General features: G+C 40.1%; 3 protein-coding genes across 3 annotated transcripts; all 3 read right to left on the minus strand.

The window, feature by feature from the left end:
- Positions 1-489: 489 nt before the first annotated feature.
- BDZ99DRAFT_525657 (uncharacterized protein) lies at positions 490-1038 on the minus strand (the record flags this gene model as incomplete). The annotated part of the gene is made up of 1 exon (XM_033726020.1): positions 490-1038. The coding sequence occupies one exon, from the start codon at positions 1036-1038 to the stop codon at positions 490-492; it is 549 nt and encodes a 182-aa protein (XP_033571414.1).
- A 3923-nt stretch (positions 1039-4961) lies between these two features.
- Positions 4962-6400, minus strand: BDZ99DRAFT_545128 (cytochrome P450; the record flags this gene model as incomplete). Its single annotated transcript, XM_033726831.1, has 2 exons — positions 4962-5154; positions 5226-6400. 2 exons carry the CDS (start codon positions 6398-6400, stop codon positions 4962-4964), a joined length of 1368 nt encoding a protein of 455 aa, XP_033571415.1.
- Positions 6401-11501: 5101 nt separating this feature from the next.
- BDZ99DRAFT_467483 (putative NAD(P)H azoreductase) lies at positions 11502-12571 on the minus strand. The gene has a single exon (XM_033721028.1). It carries the CDS (start codon positions 12493-12495, stop codon positions 11566-11568), a length of 930 nt encoding a protein of 309 aa, XP_033571416.1. The 5' UTR covers positions 12496-12571; the 3' UTR covers positions 11502-11565.
- Between the last annotated feature and the right edge of the window lie 10463 nt (positions 12572-23034).

Below are 23034 nucleotides of genomic sequence, written 5' to 3' on the forward strand. Positions count from 1 at the left end.
AGATGGCCGCCAACAACTACAACAAATCCGTATCGTTATCGCACAAAAGACGTTTGGACTTCATCAACGATCTAATTAACACCTGATCGTATATCTGACCGCCGTTAAACGCCGTTGCACGTCCTTACGCATCGTTCGAAGCACCCCTATACACCTTCCAACGCTCCAAACCACCAAAAATAAGGCCCAGATTCACGATCCGGCGAAAAATCAATTAAAAGAAGGATCAAAAAAACTCGCCCTCGCGGGACTCGAACCTTTTCGAGGCGTCTTGACGACCACCAGCAAAGTTATTTATTAAGAGGCGCACGCAATCTTGGGCCGGTGCATTTCTGCTGACTAAAGAGCCCTCCTTCTTAATAAGATGTATGCCGTCGCACTTTCCACATGACGACTCACACTTTCTGGTTTCTAATCATGCAGGAACAGGATCCCCGATCCCTTGTGGCAACTAATTGGCTGTTACTATTAAGCTAGTCCAATATAAGATTAGTAAGGGCATCCCAAGATGAACGTCTCTCTGGGATGCCCCCAAAATATGATAGGTAGTAATGATGACGGTGACCAAAAGGCGCCAAGTGCGCAAGGATCGTGCGAGCAGGCGGATCGTGCAGGCAGGCGAATCGTGCAAGCGGGCGAATCGTGGAAGCGGATGGATCGTGCGAGGAGGCGATCGGAGGCGGATCGTGCAAACGGGCGGATCGTGCAAGCGGACGAATCGTGCAAGCGGATGGATCGTGCGAAGAGGCGATCGTGGAGACGATCCGGAGGCGGATCGTGCGAGCAGGTGGAATCTTTCAGGCAGGCGGATCGTGCAAGCGGGCGGATCGTGCGAGGAGGCGGATCGTGTAAGCGAATGGATCGTGCGAGGAGGCGATCGTGGAGGTGATCATGGAGGCGGATCGTGCGAGGAGGCGGATCGTGCGAGGAGGCGGATCGTGCAAACAGGCGGATCGTGCAAGCGGGCGGATGGCGATCGTGGCGGCGATCGTGGCGGCGGATCGTGCAGTGCAAGTGCCAAATCGCAAGTTGACTCATGCTGCACGTGACTTTGCCATTTGCGAACTCCTGGAGCTGTAGCCAGGTCCTAGCATAATATAGGTCCTAGGACACTAGGGCGAGGACAGGATAGGACCTAGGAAAAGGGCTCTAGAACAGCAGGTGTTCTAGAACACCAAGGGTTCTAGGACAGCCGTCCTAGGGCACTATAGGTCCTAGGACAATCGTTATAGGATACTATAGGTCCTTGGGCAACCGTTCTAGGATAGAAGTCCTAGAACAAGGGTCCTTAGACAGAATAAGTGTCCCTAGCAGCGTCGTAGTACAGGGGGTGCTGTAGCTGTCGGGCGCCCTGCAACGGCAGAGCAGAGAAGCAGCGCTGGCTTGCGTCGGGTGCGAAAATTGAAATGAGCGGACCGTTAATAGGAAACTAATCTTCGTCTAAGATGCTATAGTGCTATTCAGGAAAGACGTAGGGGAGTTAGAGTAGTTGCCTTGCTAGACATGCGGGATGTACTTGTTAATTGCTGTCCGAGCCGGAGGGCATAGGCACGGGCCCAATAGCCATGCAAGACGACTTAGTCAAGCACATTTGCTGGAGCTAAGCTCTCGCAAGTCCGCACTCGCGTTTCTTGCAACACCCTTATTGTCCCTTCTAGCGACTACAGTACTAGCTTTATCCGACTATACAACTCTCGGTCTTCCTTCTGCTACTACTTCCCACCTGGGAACCTGAACTAGCAGCAAGGTCCTTAAAAGAGAGCAGTCGTCCTTAAGCAATTGCATCGGGAAATATCGACTTTAACGTATCGCGAAACGAATCGAGTTCATCCTTAATAGGATTAGCTTTAACAGCTTAAAGCTGACTTTTTAAAAGTTGAGCTATAGATAGGAAAGGCCTTAAGCACAGCAGTCGCGAAGGCGCGAAGGAAACTCGCTCGGGGCTTAGTCAGATAACACGCTATTCCTTAAATGGTCACTGCGCCTTATAATAGCGTGGCGAAGTAGGTTTATACCGTTATTACGCTTTCTAGACGCAGCGCAAATACTCCACCTTTACTGAGATCGCCGACCGATAGCCCTTGTCTTCCTGCCCTGGAACGATCAACCGCGCGCAAAAAGGCTTCTGTTGCTCAGTCCCACTCCCAGGTTGAACCCGATCTGCGCCGGGCTAATAACAAACAAACCTCTAGCACAACGGCGCGACTGGCCGGCGAAGCCTAATGTATAAGAGAATCGACAGGAGGTATCGGTGCCGAGTAAGGGGCACCGATCCTAACTTGGGGTCCAGCACCAGGTAAATAACATACTTTCTAAAGAACCTGTTATAATTTATTTGTCACCTAGTAAACCCGTGACCGAATATAAGACTTAAGAACTAAGTACAATACCTGGGCAAGGACCTAATATATATTAGCTGAGTCCGAGCACGGGCATAAAGGCCCCTCGACTTCTCTAAAATTGCGGAAACAATATAAGCCCGTTGTTTTGACGTCGATGTCAACGCCTCCCTAATAACAGGTATAATTAAGTGGAAAGATCACTTTGAATTCATTTAATAGTCAGTGTTGCGCTACGATACTAAATCCACCTCAGCTCGACAGCCGACAAATCCTACAACAGATGTTCTCTTTGTGTAGTGCCTAGACAACTTGCTACATTCTAGAAATAGGCTTAAACGCGGTAGAGACCACGCAATTGGAGCGAGGTGTTGGCAAATAATCAGAGTTGCCATCTTTAGTCGTCGGTATTGATGTGACCAAACTAGATAACAATGCGCTCTACTAGTGGCGCACCAGCGGATTAGACCTGGCTCGGATAATAGAGGAGGCTAAGTTTCCCGATAAAATAAAGAACTAGTTCCTTACGCTCTACAGTGCTGTTATTTGTCTATTGCTTTAAGGAAAGCCTCAGGTCGGATTAATACCAACTGCCGTAGGTTAGGATGGCAATCCCTTCAAGTACAGCTGGGAATTTAAAGGCTCCACTAAGAAGTCGAGTGTCCGGTTTATCTTAGATCTGACCTAGGTTCGCCCTCTAAATAAGAACTGCCCTATAAGTATAGATACAGTAGAGGAGGTTCTTAAGATTCTAAAGCATAAGAGTCCACTTTATAATAATTATTGGGTGCGTTTATCCAGGTGCCCGGCCGGTAGAGATGTTATCTTCCCTTGGGCCATAATTCGAAAAGTGGCATTTAACGGTTGCTTCGATAATCATATCGAAGAACTCACGTAAAACTAACTCTGAATTTAGCATCGTGCGCTTAAGCGGTGGGCAGTTTACTTAAATGCATCCGCCGAGAAGCAAGAACTTTTGATATCTAAAGCGGGAACAAGCGCTGCCCTTACCGCCACGAAAGACCACGTCCAATATCGCTGCTTATTAAGCCTCCAACTATAGATTCTCACAGGATTAATTACCACCAAGCAGTCTGTACTGTATAGTATTGCCACTAGCATCCTGGGGGCAGCCTTATCCGCAGTCGCATCTTAGCTTCGCAGACTCTATATATCAGAGCAAGAAGAGACCGACCCCAATACTACTCCGACGATTCTAACTCTAATAAGTCCGAGGGTAGCTTTATATCTGCTCCCGAAGCGACAGAGCCGGTTAGAGACAATACTAAGTCTTACGTGGACTTAACTTCACTATATTCCTGCAAGAGTGACGAGTCTGGAGGAAATTTCTCGGTGACGCAATACTAGAAGCTGCTTAAGAAGCTGCGAGAGCGTTATCGAAAGCTTGAGGAGAAGAGAGCCAAGGCCTAAGAGCGCAGTCCTAATGGCAAAAAGGACCAAAACGACAACGCCGTAGCAAAGCTCCGGGATAAGCATAACAAGGAGATTGCCAGACAAGAGGAAAACTATAAGAGGGAGCTTAAGAAGCTTAAGGAGAAGCGGCTTAAGGACGAGAAGAAGGCAGAGGACAGGCGGAAAAGGAGCAAGAAAAGGAAGCAAAGAACAACCTAATAATGGAATTGGAAAGGACAAGGATCGAGAGGGAAATAGTACTAAAACAGATTGATATACTAAGGAAGCAGGTTGGCGATTTACAGGCGCAAAACACCTTGCTCGTCTGATTACGGAGCACACGATTAATCCATGTCTGGTTCGCGAATGGCTTAAAACGTGCAAGGAGAACCACGGTTTGTCGTGCAGCAGCTGCCGGTTAACGGTAATGTTGAGAGCCACTATCAAATCACGGCCTTAGGCTACGCATTTAACAATGTTAACCAATATTATAGATTAATTATGGCCTATAAGCATCGAGACCAATCTGGTAGGGTAGCTACCTAGGTATTAAAGTTTTAAAAGAATGTACCAGAACTGAATTAAAACCCATGCTTGAGTCTGATAAGATCTATCGAGTCAACTCTTGAAATTATTATATTTTGCGCACGAAGTTACCCGGGCTGATTGTCTGGTCGGTATGGAAATGCATAAGTCCTCGAAAGTCGATTTGCAGGAGAGTAGGCAGTGAACTCTTTACACGAATCTTGGGCTATTAATACCGGAATGCGTACTGCAAGCCATCGTTCACCATATTTCCCCGGCTCTTGGTGCTGCCCGAGCTGCGTTAAAACCCAGGAGCTGTAGCATTAGCAGTGTGGTCTTGGATTAAGTAAGTATTAAGTTGTTTTGTTACAGTAGCCATATTGTCCTAATAAGTGGTGTATGGCATAACCGGTATCTTATAAGGGCCGGTGGGTCTCTGTAATCTAGCAGTGGGTTCGATCTTGGCCGGCGGGATGGGATTAAGCCTTGTCGCTGAGGCTTAGGCTATCGCTGAAGTGGCTTATAGAGTCGACATCGTAAAGCAGGTCGAATTCATCGTCTGAGTGGATGTAAAATATGCAGTGGTCTTGTTGGGTCGTGACAGGGTGTATAGCGCAAAGTCATGCAAAGCCAAACGTTTTATCACGACTTTGATTTAGCTAAATACTTGGAATCACGGATGTATCACCACTCTATGTCGATGTGGTGACCCTTGATATCACTATTAAACCACTGAATAACCTCTATCCGTTCTTCACTCGTCCGAGCTCCCTCCAACACTTTACTATCGACGACCGCTGCCACTGTCTCCAACAGCTGTTGCATGGCCAGGTTCTTGCCCAGACAAGCACGCAGACCCGCCCCGAAAGCAATCAAGCTTCTTTCCATGTGCGGACGGTACAGATCGCAGTTCATTTCGTCGTCGATCCACCGCTCCGGCCGGAAGACAAAAGGGTCGGGGAAGATGGCAGGGTCGTGGTGGAGATGCCGTCGATGGTCAGGTTTTTGCCAGGCGGCACAACTCGCGTTAGTCTTGTAGGATTCGCCATTCCCAGGCGCAGCCCTTCCTTGACGCACGCGCGCAGAAAGGGGATGTCGGGCTTTCTGTTGTCGTCTGCTGTGGGCGGTGCGGCGCGGATGTCGTGCAGGAGACGGGCGCGGGCCTCTTTGTTCTGAGTCAGGTGGAAGAGAATCGTGGCCAGCATGACGGCGGTGGAATCGCCGCCGGCAAACAGGATGGCTTCGCTTTGCATTGTGGTCTCTGAGAAAGATATGCCTGCTGCGAGGAGACGATCCTGGTAGGACTTAGTTGTCTTGCCTCCCTTCGTGTGCTTTATAACTTGGCCTATGAACTCCTGGATCCTCCCAAATAACTTGTCCACTTTGTCACTGTAGCTAATCTTCTGGGAGACAAAGTAGAGGAGTTTGAAAAGAGGGTTGGGGAGTAACGAGAAGCGAGAAAATCCCACGATGGCGTGTATAAACCCGTTGGCGCTGAGTTTTGCATCTGAAGTTTGGCGTTCAGCTAGGCCCAGATATGCGTGCTCAGTCAATCCACCAAATTGTTGACCTAGCACGTAGTCCGACACTACATCGATAGAGAGCTTTGCACAGAGATCCAAAATATCGGTCTTAATCTTCGCTTGCCGAAATGCGCAGAGCTGGCTCAAAAAGTCCGCTACGTGTCGTCCAATAGAGCCTTGGGCGCTGCTTTCTTCTCGCAGCCGTGCAGGCGAGAATAGCGGCGCAACTGCCTTCGCTCTCATATCGCGGTAGGCTGTGTCGATGGAGGAGAACATTGACACCACCGGCCCGAGGTTGAAGTTCTTATACCGGGCATCCTTAAGGAATCCACCGCCAGCCACGTAGATATCCCGAACGGCATTGCTGTCGGCCACTGAAATGGCATTGGGGCCTATACGAATGACCTTGGTCTTGTACTTCTCATGATATCCGCGTATCACGCTGCCCTTGATGCCAAGATAGCATATAGCATAAAGAAAGAGGGACGAAATAGCAGCAAGTAGCGGCCCCGGCACATAAGCAAAGGGGTGGAAGCGTAGTCGGTAGTATATTGGCAGAGCCACCGCCAGAAAAAAGAGGACGAATACTGACTTAAACATATTGGAAGACAGAACAAAGGTGCTTAATTAACTTAATTCCTATTTGGCGAGACTTTAACTTAAGCAAGTCACGTCAGCCCTATCCCTAGGTTGAGATGGAAGTCGACATCGTGGTTAGGATGTCGAGCTTCCCAAGTGCATTCAATGACCAATAAGACTTTAATCGCCAGGAGCTACGTATCACCTAGGCACGACAACAATTTTATAAAGTCGATATATAAGGGCAAATAAGTTCAAGTATACTTGGTGTCGGATAAAGCTTACTCAGTGGCCTATGCAACAGGGGTTGTCAGAATTCTAAGCGATTATGTCAGCACCCCTACGAATCACACCTAAATATATATAATTTCAGTTATATAATTATGTAATAAAACAATAACCGTCTAAAGAAATCCCTTAAAATAGATTATCTAAGATTATAATATTAATTAAATCAGAATATATTCACTAGAATTTTTAATTATAATTAATTATAATCTCGCGAAGATATTACTTAGAATTTATTAGAGAAATAAGAACCTTATATTAACTTTTTAATTAAATAACTGTCATAACTAGAAGATCTAAAGGGCAAAAGCTCCTAATAGGGAAGTTCTATTCGACGATTCTAAACTAAGGAGCCGAAAGGAAGGATTCCAAAGGAAGCTCCATGTCACGGTATTAACCGCGACACACCGCTATGCTGCGAGCACAGCTGCCTGCCAAGCACACTAGCAAACTTTGCGTGCGCCACATCCTGTATATAGATCTGCCTCTATCCTGCCTGCCTCCGACTCTTTGCCAATTCTCTTGAGCTATTATGACAGCTATACGTAGCTATCTAGATCGTTCCTGATGCCTGCTTATCTAGTGCTCGTGTGCGATACATCGTCGTCGTGATACTCTAGGAGTAAATCCAGAGCGGCTCGCTAAGCGAGGTCGAGCACATGACTCACTAAGGTCACGTGACTCGAACTTCGACATCGATATAACCTATTATAAAACATTTATATTATAATATATAAGGCACTAATAATTATCCCCTTAACTGCTATAAAGACTATATAAAACCTTAAAACAAATCTATAGGCGCAAAGTATAAAGGACTAGCCCCTATTAAATTAAGTAGAGCTAAATTAAGTATAGAAGATTGTTTATTCTTTTCTAAAGTATATAATATATTCTATAAGCAAGCCGTCCACCTAAGCGAGCCGTCTACTTTATTATAAAAACGCGACGCGTTAACTTTTAACTACTATGCGTTAACAATATAATATATAATTAATATAAAATAAAGATTAAATATATATAGCTATTACAGCAATTAATTAGCAGCAATTTAAAAGCGAACGGCGCGCTATTATAATATATAACGTACCCAGAAGCATACTTTAAAATTAACGCGCTGGAACAACCCTATAACGCGATTCTAAGCCTAATTTAAAGAAGCTTTCTAAGCTAAAGGAATTAGTTATTGTTTAATATATACTTAACCTAGATTTGCAAGAATTTCCGCCTAACCTATATACTATATAAGAGATGGCCAATAAATTGCTCGCTAAGCGCGCTGCCAGCTATATTAGCAAGAACTAGCTAAAGAACTTTATTAAGTAAACACCTAAGCTTAAAATATAATTTAATTAAAAGTATAATTGTTAGAGAGCTTTATATAAGAATCTAAAGGCAATTAGTAATTAGTTTAAGCTTATACGCAATATAAAAGCAAAGTATAGCATTCTAAATAAAAATATATATAACTTTAATAAAGCTAGCTTTTAAATAGACGTTATCTTAACTAGTATAGTTATAATAGGCTCTAAGCGGCGCAATTATCTAAAATTAATATAGCCAGGCAATTACAAATAGATAATAATAATCTAAGGAGTTAATGCCTGTAGATAGGCTATCCCGCTATTTATTATCTTTTTAGGTAAGTACTACCTCTCTATATAGTATAAGGGCAATAATATACTACTAGACTAGGTTATAGCAATAAGCAATAATAGCTAGATAATAAATAAGCTTAGTATTACCTAGCTATAGTATTTTAATAAGTATATAAAGGATTACACTATAGATATATATTAGCTGCTAATTATTAATAGCTATAAGAGCCACCGCTTACTTAAATTTAAAGAGATTTATAAGAAGAATAATATTATTACTCTCTATATACTAGTATATTTATTACACCTACTATAGCTACTTAATATTAGCTGCTTTACGCTATTAAAAAAGGTATACAAGCGCTAAATTAAGGACTTAATACGCCACTATATTAACTATATTATAAAGCTAGAGTTCTTGCCAGTATTTAAAGCAGCCTTCTATAACTTAATTATAAAGAGCAATATTTGCGCAGGCTTTTAAGGCGCAGGCCTTATACCGCTTAATCTAGAGGCAGTATTCTTAAAGCTTAATATTTAGCTTTATACGCTATTGCCTCCTGCTATAGTAGAGGCTTAATAGGAATTAAAAATACTAAGCAACGCTCTTAAGCTAGGCTCTTAATTAGCTTTAATTTATAATTATATTTAAAGGCATTAAAATAGCTTACCTATAGCAATTCTTAATATACTTAGCAGCCTTTTTAAAGGTGCTATAATAATAATATATTAAGCTATACTACTATATAATATAGTTGCCAGCCTTTAAAAGGTAAATAAAGCCGTTATAAAGTATAAGGCGCGCAAAAAGAAGTAGATTTAGAGAGAAGGAACTTTAATAATAGAAGTAGGCTTTTAAATAGCTGCTTAAAGGCTTAATAAGGACGCCTAAAGTAAAAGGCAGTAAGGCGGGGCAGATTCTAGCGGGAGCGCGCGGCGCTATAGATACTGCGGCAAGCTAGAGTATAATATTTATACGTGTAAAAATAATATAGAGGTTGCTATAGATTAGGCTATAAGTTGTATATAGTTAATATCTATTAGCGTTATAGAGTAATTAATATTTAAGACTAGTTTTTATAATAAAGTAGACGGCTTGCTTAGGTAAACAGCTTACTTATAGAATATATTAGAGGTAAGGTTTTTATACTTATCTAAAGGTAAGTATAGCCTACTTTAGTGCCTATTACTTTATAAGCTTAATTCTACTCTATAGAACACTTAATATATTCTATAAATAAGCTATCTACCTAAGTAAGCTATCTACTTTATTATAAAAACCGGCCTTAAATATTAATTGCTCTATAACGCTAATAAATATTAACTATATATAACTTATAGCCTAATCTACAGCAACCTCTATATTATTTTTACACGTATAAATATTATGCCCTAGCTTACTGCAGCGTTTATAGCACCACGCGCTCCCGCTAAAATCTGCTCTACCTTACTATCTTTTACTTTAGGCGTCCTTATTAAGCCTTTAAGCAGCTATTTAAAAGCCTGCTTCTATTATTAGAGTTCCTTTTTTCTAAATCTACTTCTTTTTGCGCGCTTTATACTTTATAGCAGCTTTATTTGCCTTTTAAAGGCTGGCAACTATATTACGCAGTAGCGTAGCTTAATATATTATTATTGCAGCACCTTTAGAAAGGCTGCTAAGCGCATTAAGAATTGCTATAGGTAAGCTATTTTAATACCTTTAAATATAATTATAAATTAAAGCTAATTAAGAGCCTAGCTTAAGAGCGTTGCTTAGTGTTTTTAATTCCTATTAAGCCTTTACTATAGCAGAAGGCAATAGTATATAAAGCCGAATATTAAGCTTTAAAAGTACTGCCTCTAGATTAAGTAGTATAAGGCCTGCGCCTTAAAAATCTGCGCAAATATTACTTTTTATAATTAAGTTATAGAAGGCTGCTTTAAATACTAGTAAGAACTTTAGCTTTATAATATAGTTAATATAGTAGTATATTAAGTCCTTAATTTAGCGCCTATATACCTTTTTTAATAGTATAAAGCAGCTAATATTAAGCGGCTGTAGTAGGTGTAATAAATGCGCTAGTATATAGAAAGTAATAATATTATTCTCCTTATAAATCTCTTTAAATTTAAGTAAGCGGTGGCTTTTATAGCTATTAATAATTAGCAGCTAATATATACCTATAGTGCGATTCTTTATATACTTATTAAAATACTATAGCTAGGTAATACTAAACTTATTTATTGTCTAGCTATTATTACTTACTGCTATAACCTAGTCTAGTAGTATATTATTACCCTTATACTATATAGAGAGGTAGTACTTACCTAAAAAGATAATAAATAGCGGGATAGCCTGTCTACAGGTATTAACTCCTTAGATTATTATTATCTATTTATAATCGCCTGGCTATATTAATTTTAGATAATTGCGCCGCTTAGAGCCTATTATAACTACGCTAGTTAAGATAACGCCTATTTAGAAGCCAGCTTTATTAAAGTTATATATATTTTTATCTAGAATACTATACTTTGCTTTTATATTGCGTATAAGCTTAAACTAATTACTAATTGCCTTTAGATCCTTGTATAAAGCTCTCTAACAATTATACTTTTAATTAAATTGTGTTTTAAGCTTAGGTGTTTGCTTAACAAAGTTCTCTGGCCAGTTCTTGCCAACGTGGCCAGCGGCGCGCTTGGCGAGCAATTTGTTGGCCATTTCTTGTACAGCATGCAGGTTGGGCGGAAATCCTCGCGAATCTAGGTTGAGTATATGTTGAACAACAACTAATTCCTCTAGCTTGGAAAGCTTCTTTGAATTAGGCTCAGAATCGCGTTGTGGGGTCGTTCCAGCGCGTCGATCTTGAAGTGTGCTTCTGGGTACGTTATATATCGTAATAGCGCGCCATTCGCTTTTAAATTGCTGCTAATTGATTGCTGCGATAGCTATGCATATTCGACCTTCATTTTGTATTAATTGCACGTTGTGTTGTCAACGCATAGTGGTTGGAAGTTGACGCGTCGCGTTTTTGTGATGAAGTAGACGGCTCGCTTGGGTGGACGGCTCGCTTATGGAATACGTTATTAAGTGTGTTATACACTTAGTAACTCTTACTAATATAATATTAGTACCTCTAGTCGCTTCCTGGAACCCTGCTAGGACGTGTATACTCTCTATCTTTTACTAGTCTAGAGGGATATCGTTTAATCCGAAACCTTTATTTAAGTTCTTAAAATTGATTGCTTATAATATACTTCTTAATTAGTGCTCTCAGCTTTGCATAGGATCCTTCGCCCCCTCCCTTCAAGTCCCCAGGCTCACTTGAAGAGCTCCGAGTTTGCCTTAACCCACACCCGCAACCCAGTGGCAGGCTTCCCCGTATACTTCTTCACATTCTCGATGCCCTCCTTGTGATTCGCGAGCCACGAACCATCTTCCAACTCCGGGTCTGTGTCGCCCAACGCCCTAATAAGATACTCCGCCATTGGCTTGGGAGCACCCTTAGCAAGGTACTGCGCCAACGCTTCCTCCGCATCAACGCCCGTAACCTTGATTCCCTTGCCTAGCACCTCGCCAATAATCTCCAGTCCCTGCTTCTGCGACAGAATTTGAGGGCCATACAAAAAGATCTTGCGCTGCCCATCCCGCGGCGGCCCCTCAGCCAAAATCGTGCCGATCACCCCGCCTATGTCCACGGGCGTGATGCAGTCAATCTTGAACCCGGGCGCATACATCTTCACCTCACCGGCGCGAATCCCCTCCTTTTGCCGCAACAAATTCGTAGCAAACGCCCCGGGACGCACTGCCACATACCCATCTGGCCCGTAAACCTCATCCAACGTAACCTCGAGCCGCGCATGCGCGTACGGGATAATCTCGCTCGGCTGCACGTCCGCGTGTGGAGTGTACCCGATGGTATAGCTGCTTAACAGCACGACGAATTCAACGCCGGCGGCTTTAAGCGCTTCGGCGGTGCCCTTCATATAGTCTTTCGTGCCCTGGGCGACGTAAATGAAAGCGCGCGTGGCGCCCGCGGTCTTGACGGCGGCGGCGACGGTGTCGGGCTTGCTCAGGTCGGCCTGGACGCGCGAGTAGTTGCCGGCTTTCTCGGCCTCGGGGGTCAGGCCTGGGATGGCTTTGGAAGGGTCGCGCATGGCGAGCCAGACTTTGGCGCCATTTTGGTGGGCGGTTTGGGCGGCGACGGAGCCGTTGTTGCCTGTTGGGCCGAAGACGATCACGGTGGCCATTATGGGGGCAGGCGTTGACGGGAGCAAAGAAGATGGATTCGTTTGTATTGAACTAAGAAAGGTTGTTGTTGTATTGTCTAGGTAGGAATAAAGGTGGCACTGAGGCTAAACGCAACCAACGCCGAACATCCGCGGGCCGCAAGCCTCCACCTCGGCAACGACGGCCGATGTTCCCAAAACATCAAACTTATTATTCCCACCTTGTCTCTCAATTATAACATACTTATCTGAATTTTATTAAGTTTCCACTGTTAAGTTTCATCTTTTTAATATATTGTTAAAGCAGTTTAGAAGCACAAGTCCTTAGGCAGAACCGGCATAGTAGATTTACCCCTACCTCTTATATCGGCCCTAAGTTTTTACCTTTAAGAATTCTCTACACCAACATCTCTTTATAACTTGTTATATACTGGGGACTTCAGCACCTAATATTTACAGGTACTCTGGACGTCCCTTACCATATTACACAGAGTCCTACTTTAAACTCCACGACTGGGTTTATAAATAGGTATTAGAAGTAGTTCCTCTACTCGTCTTCTTATCTACCCCACACTAAAACTATATTTAGAACATAACCGACTATATAGAGGAGTAGGAGCAGAAAAGCAATATTCTATCTAACACCTACGAGAAATTCGCCCGCGATAGGCTTGTTCTCCCTATCGCATTCGGCAACCGCATCCCAAAAGAATGGTCGCATTTCCCAGTCGCCGCAGGTATTAAGCCGGAGGAATAGGATGGCTTTTATAACTTTATCTTATGGGACGAACTGTATGCAGGAGCGCCGAGTATTGTAAGCATCTTTATTAGACTAGTATAACTCTCAACTTAAGTACTGCACAAGATCTGATCGCTTACGAATTTGGAGAACGAGAGCATAGGGGCTCGAGGCTGACAAGATGTAGACTGTTGGAGCACCGCTACTAAAGCAATACGCATCTCCCTTATTACAAGCCGAAGTACTCCCTTAAATCTTAAGTGGTAAGAAGAGGATTTGTCTAGCTATTACGGAGCCCTCTGCTGGATCAGATGTTAAGAACATTACAACAACGGCAGAGAAAACGAAAGACGGGAAGCATTATCTTGTTAACGGAGAGAAGAAGATATGTTACCAAGCCTATTACTAAAAGAACCGCTAGCTGACATCTTATACTAGATTACAAATAGCATATTCGCCGACTACTTTATAACTCTAGTCCGAACCGGCGGTCCAGGTCCAGCCGGTTTATCCATGCTCCTAATCCCTCGTCTACCAGGAATTAAGACCCGAAAAATTGAGATCGGCGCTGGCGGCATGACAGCCACAACCTACATCACATTTGAAGACGTGCTCGTGCCCGTATCTTTCCTTATCGGTAAAGAAGGCCAAGGCTTCAAGCAAATAATATTAAACTTTAACCACAAGCGTCTCTGGATCGCCTTCCAAGCCCTCTGCAGCTCGCGCATTTGTCTCCACAACGCGATAAACTAGTGCAGGAAGCGAGAAGCGTTCGGGAAGACGCTAATTGAACAGCCAGTTGTAAGGCATAAGTTTGCATATATAGCGAGGCAAGTAGAGGGGCTATAGGCATAGATTAAGGAATTAATTTATAAGATTAAGTATTTAAGCTATACTAAAGCGAGCGTAAGACTAGGCGGCGTAACCGGGCTGTTAAAGGTGCAGGGTGGGATTGTGAGTAAGTATGTGGCGGATAAGTGTTAGAAGTTAATGGGCGGGCTGGGATTAACGAAAACGGGGCAGGGGGCGAGGATTAAGCAGATTACGAGGCTGGTGCCGACGCTAATTATTCCGGTCAGTTATTTATCTATCTAAACCTCTATCTTTTAAAAAGGGAGTACTAACTAAAGTAAGGTGGCTCTAAGGACGTGCTGCTGGATCTAGGCACAAGAGAAGCTGTAAAGTTGGCCGAGCTCGCTAAAAAAGCGAAGTTGTAATTAGGAGTGGCATAACAGTAGTTTATATTTATAAGATATGCGTCTAGCTTTCTCGGTAGTATTATTACAGGAGTTTCTATATCTTAATATAATACTACAAAGAGCTTAAAATGCAAATTAGCTTACTTTTTTATTTTACTTTAGCTCTTAAGTTCTAGTAGGGTTACCCCTCCCTTAGATTATTAATCGCTTCTGCACACTTTTAAGAACCGTAACTGTGCTGTATTAGTAGGGTATTGCCTTAAGAGACTAGAAACTATTAACAGGGTTGTATAAGAGCATGGCTATAAGGGGAGGCTAGCAGTTATAATATAAAGTATTTGTCCGAGTTAACTATAAGTATATTTAAGTCTAGTTATTAACTATTTAGTTCTTCTTTGCAATATTTTTAATAAAGGTTTGCACCTAAAGTACCTTATCTAACGCTTTATCCGCACTCTAATAGATTTTTAGCTTACTCTATACCTACTCCCTTGCAGCTTTTAAATTACTAACCTTCTAGCTAAAGGCCGCTACTAACGCATAACTTCTCGCTAAATAATTATAAGTTTAGACATCGTAGCTAGAAGAAACTAGAAATTATTTAATAGACTGTAATATTTTAGACTATAGTCTAGCAAACGGCAGCTTACTAGTAAATTATAGATTATAGTTATAGAAAACTAGGTATAAAAATATTAGCTATAACTCTTAGCAGGCCCTTAGGGGGCTAAATAAAGTACTAAAAGGATCTAGGAAAAAATTCTCTAAGTTTTAAAAACATTTTAACTCTAAATTAGTTTAAAATCTAATAATATATATTATATATATTTCTGCATAATATAGAAAGCTTTAAAGTCAAGCATATTATTACAGTAACTACCCGCAACACCTTACCCACCATAATTCGCCTATTATATAGCTTTATTACCTAATCTTGCACGGAGCTTATAAGCTCGCGCTATACGCACGTCCCGCCGGTATATCTTCTTCGCCGGCGCTTCTAATTTCCTGTTCTTTACACAATGTCTTAATTCTCTACGTAGTATTATACCTAGCACTTAATTAACGCTCCTTCTTAAGCCCTTAAACTCCTACTTATAGCGCTAGCGTAATATTATATTATATTCCTTTACTACTATAATAACCCTAAATAACCTAACTACTATACTTATAGAGCTGGTTTCTTCTATAAAGGAATAGCTTACTATAGTATAATTCTTATTTATAGAAGCCCTATAGAACTAATAATCTACCTTTATAAGAGCTCTATAGCGCTAATAATCTATCTTTATAGAAGAAATAGCAGTGCTATAAAAGGAAATATTAACGATCCGGTCCTAATCCTCTCCCCCTATACCGCCTACGCCTAACTAATAATCTATAGAGAACACTGTTTACAAATTAAATAATAGCTTAAAGCCTGTCGCCCCTATAAACTATATATAGACCCTAACTATTAAGGTTATACCTTTTCCCTTTTCTAATACCTCCCTAATATATTCTAACCCGCCTACCTAGAAATCCGACTAATTAATTAACCCTCTAATATTTAACAGCCGCTAAAAGGAGCTCCTTAGCTTTATCCGAAGACTATAATATAAACTAGAAGAAAACGCAGACTAATACCCTACTAAACAAGCCCGCCTGCTATATATATACTCTTGTCTAGAGTATAACCCGTTAATACTAATAGATTTTTTAATAGATCGGGATATATAAATAGTAGAATAATTTATATTATTTCTATAGGCTATATACAGCAATCCTAATAAGGAACTTACTACTCTAAGTAAACTTAACTTGCTAAAATAAGGAAAATATAGCTTTATTTCTTACTTTGCTAAATTCTAATACTTTACCGCTGATACAGGCCTTAACAAAATCGGTTTAATAACCTAACTTTAACGCTTATTATTAGACGAGCTATATAGAGCTATAGTCGGCATTTATATTCCGGATAATATAAATAAATATACTAACCTAATTTCTGCATATAATAACAATCTCTAATACCTACTAGCTAACTATCCCTTTTATTATTAACCCTTTGCTTAAAAGGACCTAAATATAATAGAAATCGAGGTATTAGACTACACCCCGGCTAGATCTGCCGAATAAAAAAAACGCCGCCGAAAGGGCCTCTGCTATAAATATAGCAAGTATAGCTATATCTCTTATAACTGCTCTATACTATTGCTATAAGTCTAATTATCTAGCCTAGATAGGCCCTTAAGTCCACGCATATATATATAAGCCGTAAGCCCGCCTTAGTTCTTACCTGCACGCTATTTATCTATATTTATAAACTTATTCTCTAGCTCTAGTTATTCTAGAGGAAAATATTAGTCCTATATAAAAAAGCTATTAAAAACTTAGTCCCGGGCCTAAGTTGCCCCCTAGGACTATTCTAACCCCGGATTTCTATAAATCTATTCGAAGAACCTATAGCTAATTCCTAGAAATAATAGATTTTTACCCTATTTTCCCTGTAGTAAGGTTCTATATAATTAGATGCCCGAGCCCTAATTAATAGCAGGGCTACTAGTATAGGTTATATTTATAGATCTCTAGCGCGTGTATAGAACCTTTATTTTAACCTGCTACTAATTATCTTATACTTAACTAGATTTAACGGAAAATAACTAAAAGAAGAAAAGATTATGCACTCTATACGCGTAACCCTCCGCCACCTAAATTATATAGAACCGATCCGTCTCTATTACGGTCTTAGGCGGCAGGATTGCCCTAGCTAGCTCGGGCAGGTAGGTAGAAGTAATAACTGAATTCACTACGTGTTCTATAATGCACGGCAGGCAGGCGGGTTAAATAACAAAACGTAGCTTAAGGAGCTATAAGAAGGCAGGGCGGCGGTCGGCAGGTATACTCCTGCTAAGGCTCGCATAGGCCCTTGCAACAAGGCCTCTCGCCGGGTCCTAACATCACGTGTTACGCTGTGCAGCAAGCTTTACCGTTTAAGCCGTGATAGTACTCCCCTTCTTACGGCCGAACTCTGTTAAGGCCTAAGGACCGGGCTTTTCAGGGTAACAGCGATAGAACGACCGGATAGCTTCCTCGGCATGTTCCAGATAGTCAGCGGGCTCTTCTGTAACTTCGTTGTATCCGGTCCACTTCACCGTGTACTTCAGGCGGGGGCGGCCACAACCGCGACGCTCCTATCGAGAGTCGACAACTTCCTCGACTTCCTACTCCTCTAAGCCTTCGACTTCAACTAGCGGCGGTGGTTCTTAACGCTGGCCGGGCAGCGGATTATTCGCGGCAAGTCTTAGTAAACTAACGTGGAAGACGTTATAGTTGCGCATGCTCTCCGGTAAGGTTAGGCGGTATGCGTAAGGGCTAAAAACCTTCTCTACGCGGAATAGTCTAAGATTCTTTTAATCTAGCTTCTTCTAGAGGCGAAAGGTTTTAATATTCTTAGTATTTAACTATACTAAGTTGTTAACTTAATAGTTATAAGCAGGGCAATAGTTACAGTTTATATTATTTTTATATCGGGCATAGAAGGCAGTAAGTTTAGACTTTAGATGTTCTAGAATCTCTTCTATACGCTTAGTAAAGCGCTTAGTATTTTTAGCAGGCGGGCGGGTTAATAGTTTAACCGGCTTAAAACCTAGATATAGGTGGAAGCTATAGTTTGTAAAAAAGGGGGAGATATAGGTGCTTTTAGAATTTATAGTATTAATTAACAGTTTAGCTAAAGGCAGCTATTTAGCCTAGTTATCCTATAAATAGGATATATATACCCGTAAGTACTGTTCTAGAACAGTATTAGCTCTTTCGGTTTAGCTATTAGTTTTAGGGTAGTATACAGTTAATAGTAGGCAGTTAATTTTTAGGCGGCTAGTTAGGTGTCTCTAGAATTTAGCTATAAACTAGGGCCCTTAGTTAGATATAATAGAGGCAGGCAGGCTGTATAGTTTCTAGATATTCTTTAGGAAAAGTTTTATAATATCTTCCGCGTTGCAGGTTTCTTTACAAGTAAGAAAGTATTTTATTTTAGTTAGGCGGTCTACTATAATAAGAATTATATTATACTTTCCGCTATATAGCAGGTGCGTAATAAAATCTATTAATATATTACGCTAGGCTCTTTTAGGAATAGGCAGTGGCTTTAGAATACCTTAGTAGGCTTTTTATAATAGAGTAATTCTTTTATATATTTAGCAGTTCCTAACCTAATAGTCTATATAAAGTAGTATTCCGGGCTAGTAGTAACTACAGGCTATTAGGCTGTATATTTTAGATTTTCTAGAGTAGCCGGTAATAGCGTTCCTATAGTATATACGCAGAAGTTCTACCTTTAGTTTATTATAGTCGGGTATATATAGGCAGTTCTAATAGTATAGGTATCTACCTTTTTTCTGGTATTTAGCTAATATAAGCTTTATATAATAGCGGTGTTTTTTTTCTAAGGCTTTTAGAACTAATAGCAGGATAGAGTTTTCTTTATATACTGTTTTTAGCAGGGCGGCAATTATAGAAAGTAGTTTTATATCTCCCTTAGTTTTTTATTTATCTTACAGGGCATTATCTAGAGAAGTTAGTAATAAGCCTTCTTACCGGGTCCTTACGGGTGCTAGAGCTATTATTTTAGCTTTATTTTTAAAGGTTACTTTTTTTATAGTTTTCTTTTCTATTTTATTTTTAAAGTTTAATTTCTTTAGAATTATCTAGCTCTAGTAGCGGAGACGTTTATCTCCTTTCTTAGGCAGGTTCTCTAACCTTCTGGTTAGAGAATTAGGCTTTACCCTAAGTTTTCCGGGTTAATACGTGATTTTAAAGTTAAAACGGGACAGGAATTTAGACTAGCGGGCCTGGCGGCGGTTTAGTAGTTTTGTTGTTATAAAGTACTCTAGATTATAGTAGTTAGTAATAACTTTAATAGGTAAAACGGCGCTTTTAAGCTCTAGTTTCTATTTTTTAAAGTATTAGATAATAGTAAGTAGTTCCTTATTATATATCTTATAGTTGTATTCTATAACTAAGTGCCTTTTTAAGAAAAATATAATAGGGCGCAGGATTCCGTCGTTTCCGTACTATAATAAGACGCCAGCTAAGATATAATTAGATATATTTATTTCTATAATAATAGGCTTATTCTAGTTAAATAGTACTAGAATAGGTGCAGAGGTAAAGGCTTCTTTTAATTTAGTAAAAGCTTTCTAATAGGCAGCATCCTATATAAAGGCAACGCCCTTTTTTATTAGGCGTACTAGCGGAGTAATAATCTTTAAAAAGTCTTTAATAAATTGGCGGTAGAAGTTTCTAAATCCTATAAAAGCTTATATATTAGTTAGGCAAGTTAGTATCTCCTAGTCTATTATAGCTTTAATCTTCTCTAGGTCTATTTACAGGCCGTTAGCTCCTATAATAATACCTAGGAATATTATTTCTTTGGTAAAGAACTTATATTTCTTAATTTTTGCGTAGAGTCCTGCTTTTTATAGCAGTTTTAGCACAGTACGGATATACTCCAGGTGTTTAGTTCGGTTCCGGCTATAAATTAGAATATTATCTAGGTAGGCAGTATAGAAAATGTTAAGATACTTTTATAAAGTATTATTTATAAATTATTGGAATATTGCAGGGGCTCTAGTAAGCCTAAACTAAGGTTTTAAATAGTCCTAGTTAGGTTCGGAACGCGGTAAGCTATTTTTAACCCTTTTTTATATATAGGTTATTAAAGGCAGATATAATATTAATTTTTGTAAAGTACTTTATCCCCTTTAGGTTGCTTAAGGTTTCCTTTATTAATAGTAGCGGGTAGCGGTTCTTAACTATTATAGTATTTAGCGCTCGGTAGTTAATATAGAAGCGGAGGCCTTCTTTAGGCTTTTTTATAAATAATATAAGTAACGCGGCAGGTAAAGAGCTAGGGCGGATAAATCCTTTCTTTAGATTATCTGCTACCTATTTTTTTAGAGCTATTAGCTTATTATAGAATATTAGGTATAAGGGTTTAAAAAAGGGCGTTTTTCCTTTTTCTAACTTAATTTTATAGTTATACAGGCGGTGCGGTAGCAGGCAGTTAGTATTTTTAGGCGAAAAGATATTAGTAAACTTTTATAGTTTTTTAGGCAGGCAGTCCAGGTTAAAGCCCTTTTTTTTAGATAGAATATAGTTAATATTATCTAGTAATATAGAAAAGAGTTTATCTCCTCTTTATAGGTAAGCGCTATATACGCGTAAGGAAACAGGTGCTATATTCTTCTTTTCTAGGTTTTTTAGTGCAGGCGGCAGGTACTCCGGGCGGTTCTTTTTTAGAATATTAGCAATTCCTTATACACGCGTTGCTTTTTACAGCACGTTGCAGTATTTATAATAGTACTAGCTTATAAACTATAGCATATTACGGGACTAGTCCGGTATAGGATTATGCAGGCGTAGCTACAGAATTCCTAGAATAATCGGGTAATAACTTAGTTTAGTTACCTCTATTTAAACGGTCTCTAAATATTTATTTATCCGTAATTAAACCTAAATAGTATAGGTTACTTTACCCGCTTCGGAATTGCCTCTATCGGCTAGTTCTAGGTAAAAAGGGTACTTAAGCGGAATTATTAGGATATAGTAATACTTTACCTAGTTTTTATTAACTAGCGCTTTCCCTTTATAGCCACTATTAATTATACTATATACTAGAATACTCTAGCCCTAGTATTCTAAATATGCAGGTATAATTAACAGATTAGCTTTTATAACCTGTTCCTTTTTAATAGTTATTCCTTAGATAGTAGCGGCGGATACTTATATAGTACGCGGTATATAAGCCTAGCTGCAACCTATATTAGGCTTAATCCTTTTATTAAAGCAGAAAACAGGGGAGAAATAGGTTTTAGTAGTATCTAGGTTCTATATTTAGTAGAGGGCGGTAAGGGGCTCTAGAAGGACGCGTTTTTATAAATAAAGTAGGAGTAGATAAAGCGTTTATTAGGCTAAGGGCAGTTATAGATAAAGTATTTCTTAGATCTATAATAGTAATATTCCTTCCTTTTATATTAAGTTAAGCAACCTCTTAAAAGATCTATTAGGTCTTCGGAGACTTCTATAATTTTTATAGCGCCGGACGCTTTTAGTAATAACTAGGGTATAGCAGTTTACGTTCCTATAGGAACGGGTGTTTCCTAACAAGTTTAATTTATATTAGCGTATATTCTTAGGGTTATAGTAGTAGATACTTTATATTATTTGCAGTAGTTATCTAGGTCTTAAAGAAACTTTATAAATATATAGTACTTCCTACTAGAGGGTTTATAGTAGAGTAGTATTCCCTTTAGTTTGCGGTTAACAGCTTCTTCTAAAAAGGTTAGTAGAGCTTTTTTAGAGAGCTCTTTTTCTAAAGCTAGGCGTTGGAATTTAGTAAGAAAAATGCTAAATTCTTTATTATTCTGGCGGAGGCGGAATAGTTTAGTATAGAAGTTGCGGACTTAGTTAGGGTTTCTATATACTTATTCTAAAAGTTCTAAAATAGCTTCGAAATCGGGTAGTTAACAGTTTCCTTTTATAATATACAGCAGAACTTAGGCGTATAGGTTTCTACTTAGATAACTATTTATATAAAATATTCGGCTTTAGGGGTTAGGAAAGCGGTTTTAGTTAATAGTTATTTTCTTATAGATTTAAGAAAGGAAGCAGCGGAGGTCCTTTTAGTTACCCGTAAACTTATTAGAGTTAGGTTGTTTTTTAGAAAGCCGGGCAGGGGTGGTAGATATATTAGAAGTAGATAGAGGCGTTTATACTATATTAGCTGTATTTCCTTTAGTTAGTACTTATAGTATTAGGGTTTGCAGGGCGGTGCAGACGGTAGGTGTAGCTATATTAATTGCTTTCTATCTCTTAGCAAGGGCTAAAGCTAGTTTATCCGTAAGCTCCTTTATCTCTTTCTTCTAGTATTTACGGACAGCTTATAATTATGCCTTTAGTTAGTCGCTCTGTTATTTATATTCCTTAATTTCCAATTCTAGGGCTTATATACGGAGTGCAGCTTAGTGGTTTTTAGTAAGGCTTTTCTAGGCGGTATTAATATATTCGTATATTTAGCGGCAGTACTTATACTATTCGTGTACGTGGTTAGTAATATAGGCGGCGAACGCGGATTCGCTGTCCGGCAGGACTAGAAAAAAAAAAGTAGGATATTAGGTCGGCGGTGCAGGTAGATAGCTAGGTAGGTAAAAAGCTATATAATATTACAGTCTCGGGCGGCAGGATTGCCCTAGCTAGCTCGGGCAGGTAGGTAGAAGTAATAACTAAATTTACTACGTATTCTATAATACACAGCAGGCAGGCGGGTTAAATAATAAGATATAGCTTAAGAAGCTATAAAAAGGCAGGGCGGCGGTTAGCAGGTATACTCCTGCTAAGGCTCGCATAGGCCCTTATAATAAGGCCTTTCGCCGGGTCCTAATATTACGTGTTACGCTATACAGCAAGCTTTACTATTTAAGCCGTAACAGTTTCTATATACTAGAGATTAGAAAATATAACCTAATACTAGGATAACTATAGCTATATAAGCACCGCGTTAGAATCGATTATAATAACTAACGGCTGCTCTTCCGCTCCTCCTATTACTAGGCTTATTGCTTGCGTAAACCTGTTAATATA

This window comes from Mytilinidion resinicola (genome assembly GCF_010093595.1).
Source record: "Mytilinidion resinicola strain CBS 304.34 unplaced genomic scaffold BDZ99scaffold_22, whole genome shotgun sequence".
Taxonomy (NCBI): domain Eukaryota; kingdom Fungi; phylum Ascomycota; class Dothideomycetes; order Mytilinidiales; family Mytilinidiaceae; genus Mytilinidion; species Mytilinidion resinicola.